General features: G+C 38.5%; 1 protein-coding gene across 1 annotated transcript in view; it reads right to left on the bottom strand.

Moving 5' to 3' along the window:
• Positions 1 to 340: 340 nt before the first annotated feature.
• Positions 341 to 3,192, bottom strand: part of LOC107566782 (protein Wnt-6-like) — a 6,347-nt gene continuing 3,495 nt past the window's right edge. Inside the window, exons 3-4 of the mRNA XM_016252318.1 lie at positions 2,697 to 3,022; positions 341 to 1,053 (exon numbers count right to left, since the gene is read on the bottom strand). Of these exons, the coding sequence (XP_016107804.1) occupies positions 592 to 1,053; positions 2,697 to 3,022 (788 nt within the window). The 3' untranslated portion in view covers positions 341 to 591. The remainder of the gene's footprint in view (positions 1,054 to 2,696; positions 3,023 to 3,192) is intronic.

Below are 3,192 nucleotides of genomic sequence, written 5' to 3'. Positions count from 1 at the left end.
CTTTAATTTGGGAGTGTGTAATTAGAGGATGCTTTTATCTAAAATTTCTCAAGCTCAACAGTCCATTCCCAGATTTTCAGTGTTCTGAAAATGTAGAGAAATACATTAATTTCAACACACTAATTTCTCTTAATAAAGACCAGCAGGTGGCAGTAAGATTATTGACAACTGTTCATTGTCAAAAGCAGCCATAAAAGCTCTGACTCCCACCCAATGTTGCCAAGTCTACTTATTATAAACGACTTTGGGCTTGGCTTTTCAAGCAGTTGCTTATAGTTTTAGGCAGTCAAAAAAAAATGTTTTTAACCAAAAACCAGGGGTAGCTTATTTTGGGCTTGTTTTTGTTTAGACCAGGTCGCTTATTTCTCTAGCAAAACCTGGCAACACCGCTCCCACCTGACTTGCTGACTTGATATTGCTCAGTCTTGTGGACCATCAAAAAATTAATGTGAGCAAGAGGATGATAAGCACCTGTTTTCACAAGTCTTCATTCTGCATAGACTATGCACAGGAGAGTAAACAATTGTGCCCTTATAGCTCAAACACAACTACTACAGATGCAATTCTGTTTTTTAACTCCTTGAGTGGACTTCACAAGCAAAGGCGGACGTCCTTTCTCACAGAACATCTCTGGCACTGAACCTCACAGCACCAGTGAAACCGACACTGACAGTTTTCCTCATATTCCAGTGTGTAATCTGCAAATCCTTTACCGCAGCACAGGCTATCACAGCCTCCATGCCCTGTCTCAGTGCTGTTACACACACGACCCTGTGTGCCTTCTGTACCCGTCCTTTGATTGGCCTGACAGAAATCAGGTGACTCAGCTGAATAGATAAGGACGTTAGCATCCAGGGGAGGGGTATCCGGATCGATGGGGACAAGCGATTTACCATCATTCCCACCCATCACGCGGACGGCCTTATGGAAGCTCTGCATGAGGTCGTCGCCAACCTGACGGAAGAGAGGCATCTTCCTCCAGCAGCTGCGAAGAGTGCAGGAACCAGAAAGGCCATGACATTTACACTCGGTCCGCATTTGTATCCGTATGGCCTGTATGCACATAAAACAAGAGAGAATTAAGAAAAAAAGACGACATCTGCTCTTTTTCTTCAACTGTTCATCTGTCCTGCATTTCATCCAGTCTCCTAAATTAAGAGCAAATTTCAGATGTAAAGCAGCTCTACAAAAAGACAGTAGTCATTATTCAGCTCAATTTAGCTAAAAAAAAAGTGAAACAACCATGTCATTTATTTAAAGTGCCAAAATTATGGCTTGACACCAGATTGTTGATGTGCAGAACACATACTGGCTAACTTTACCGGCTGTAGAAATTATTATTATTATTATTACTATTTTTTGTTGTTGTTAGCACATCACATTTTACATGAATTTTTTTAAAAAGACATCACAATCAATGTTAAGGTCTTTCAGAGTTGTCTTTATTTATATTAAGTAAACTAAATGAATTACTAACCAAATTTTGAAAAAGTAATAAAAGTGAAAAAAGTGAAAATTTCACTTTCATATTATAGCTTTTTAGTGGAAAAAAAGTGAAAATTTCACTTTCATATTATAGCTAACTTGTGTTGAATATAATGGATAAAAAGTAAATTTAAAAAAAGTATATTAACCTACATTAAGTAACATTTTGGCTTACATCTAAAGAAAACATTAAGTATGGTCTGTATATTAACTGCCTGTACGTGTACTTGTGTCACATGACACACACACTCTCCACATACAGGTAGAGTACATTGACTACTATGAATATTCGTGAGTGTGTATTTTTAAAGGCTATATTATTATGATGAAATGAAAAAAAATTATATAATAAACAACTGTAATAAAAACTCTGTGAAGATCACTGAAATTCCTAATATTCCCAAATCTACTAAGAATCTCAGACTGCATAAAAACTGCTACAATATACAAACATTAGCAACCACAGACAGTACTGAAAGAAATACGAGGCAAACTTTACATCAGGTTGCATGATACGCCATTATGTGGCTACAAGTGACTGTCTTTAAGTGAGTCATTTAGTGACTCATTTGATTCATTCAAAACACTGATTCAGAGGAACAAAACTGTGTTGATGTGTAGTGCGAGGCGCCACTTTTGATTCTGTTTTGACTTGTTGTGGAACTATTTTTGTTGGCAGGATCAAAAATAGACTGCATCCTGCCAATGGCTGAATAATACTTAGTTGATCTCCAAAACAACAGCACTCTTGCTCGTGTAATATTGCTTAGATAAATATGCAATTTTATTTGTCTACATAAGTGTAAGGATGAAAAGTGAAGTGGTGGAAGTGTTTGTAGTCAGTGAATCACTGCAGTTAGCAACAGTAAAGCCAGTAGCTGAATGAACCACTGATGTCTTCACAGACTGTGATGACGCATATCCGCAATAAGTAACATAGTACATTTAGAAGAAAAAAAATTAATATTTTCATTTAAGGTAAGAGATTAAAGAGTAATCACTGCAGATGTCGAAGGAGTGATGTAGATTTTACATACATTTTACATTTTTCTATTCTGACTGCTGTCCACATCTCTCTCTATAGATTTTTTTCCTCTTTTGGAGGTGTATTTCTTTTTCTTTTCCTATTGCAAAAGTTATATTTACTACAATGTCCCATGTAAAATGCTATCCTTCTGTGTTCCAAGCCAAACCCAGAAATGTAAACGTACCTGTCTTCCTGCCTCGTTGTTGTGCAGGTCAATAAGGGTCCTGATGTCACTCTTGCCTTTTCGCTGTCTGGTGTCCATGAACTGACGAGACTTCTCGTAGCCAAAGTCCACATCATCTCCACAGCCCCCCCATTCCCAGCGCCCATCTTGGACAGGTGAAGCCTGGATGAGTACCTCCTCTGCCGGGGAGTCGTGGGACGTTTCAGAGGAGCTCTGAAGGATCACACAGCTGCACTGTGGCAGCGCTCCCTGGCTGCAGGCTTGTGTTACTGCATGCAGCACCCCGGCAGCTGTGATAGCATAGACAAATGCAGTTTCCCGGATATCTAGAGAACAGTTAAAAAACAGGGAAAAATCTACAGTTTGTCTAAATACAAAACCTCATATTTTGTCTCATGATCATCTGAAAAAGTGCATTGTTTCATGTGGATCATCTCATGGTATGTGTTTGATTTAGTGCTGTCAAACGATTAATCGCGATTAATCACATCCAAAA

This window comes from Sinocyclocheilus grahami, unplaced genomic scaffold, assembly GCF_001515645.1.
Source record: "Sinocyclocheilus grahami isolate Dianchi unplaced genomic scaffold, SAMN03320097.WGS_v1.1 scaffold1100.1, whole genome shotgun sequence".
Lineage (NCBI taxonomy): Eukaryota > Metazoa > Chordata > Actinopteri > Cypriniformes > Cyprinidae > Sinocyclocheilus > Sinocyclocheilus grahami.
The sequence above is the reverse complement of the archived record's forward strand: the minus strand, read 5'-3'. Positions and strand labels throughout refer to the sequence as shown.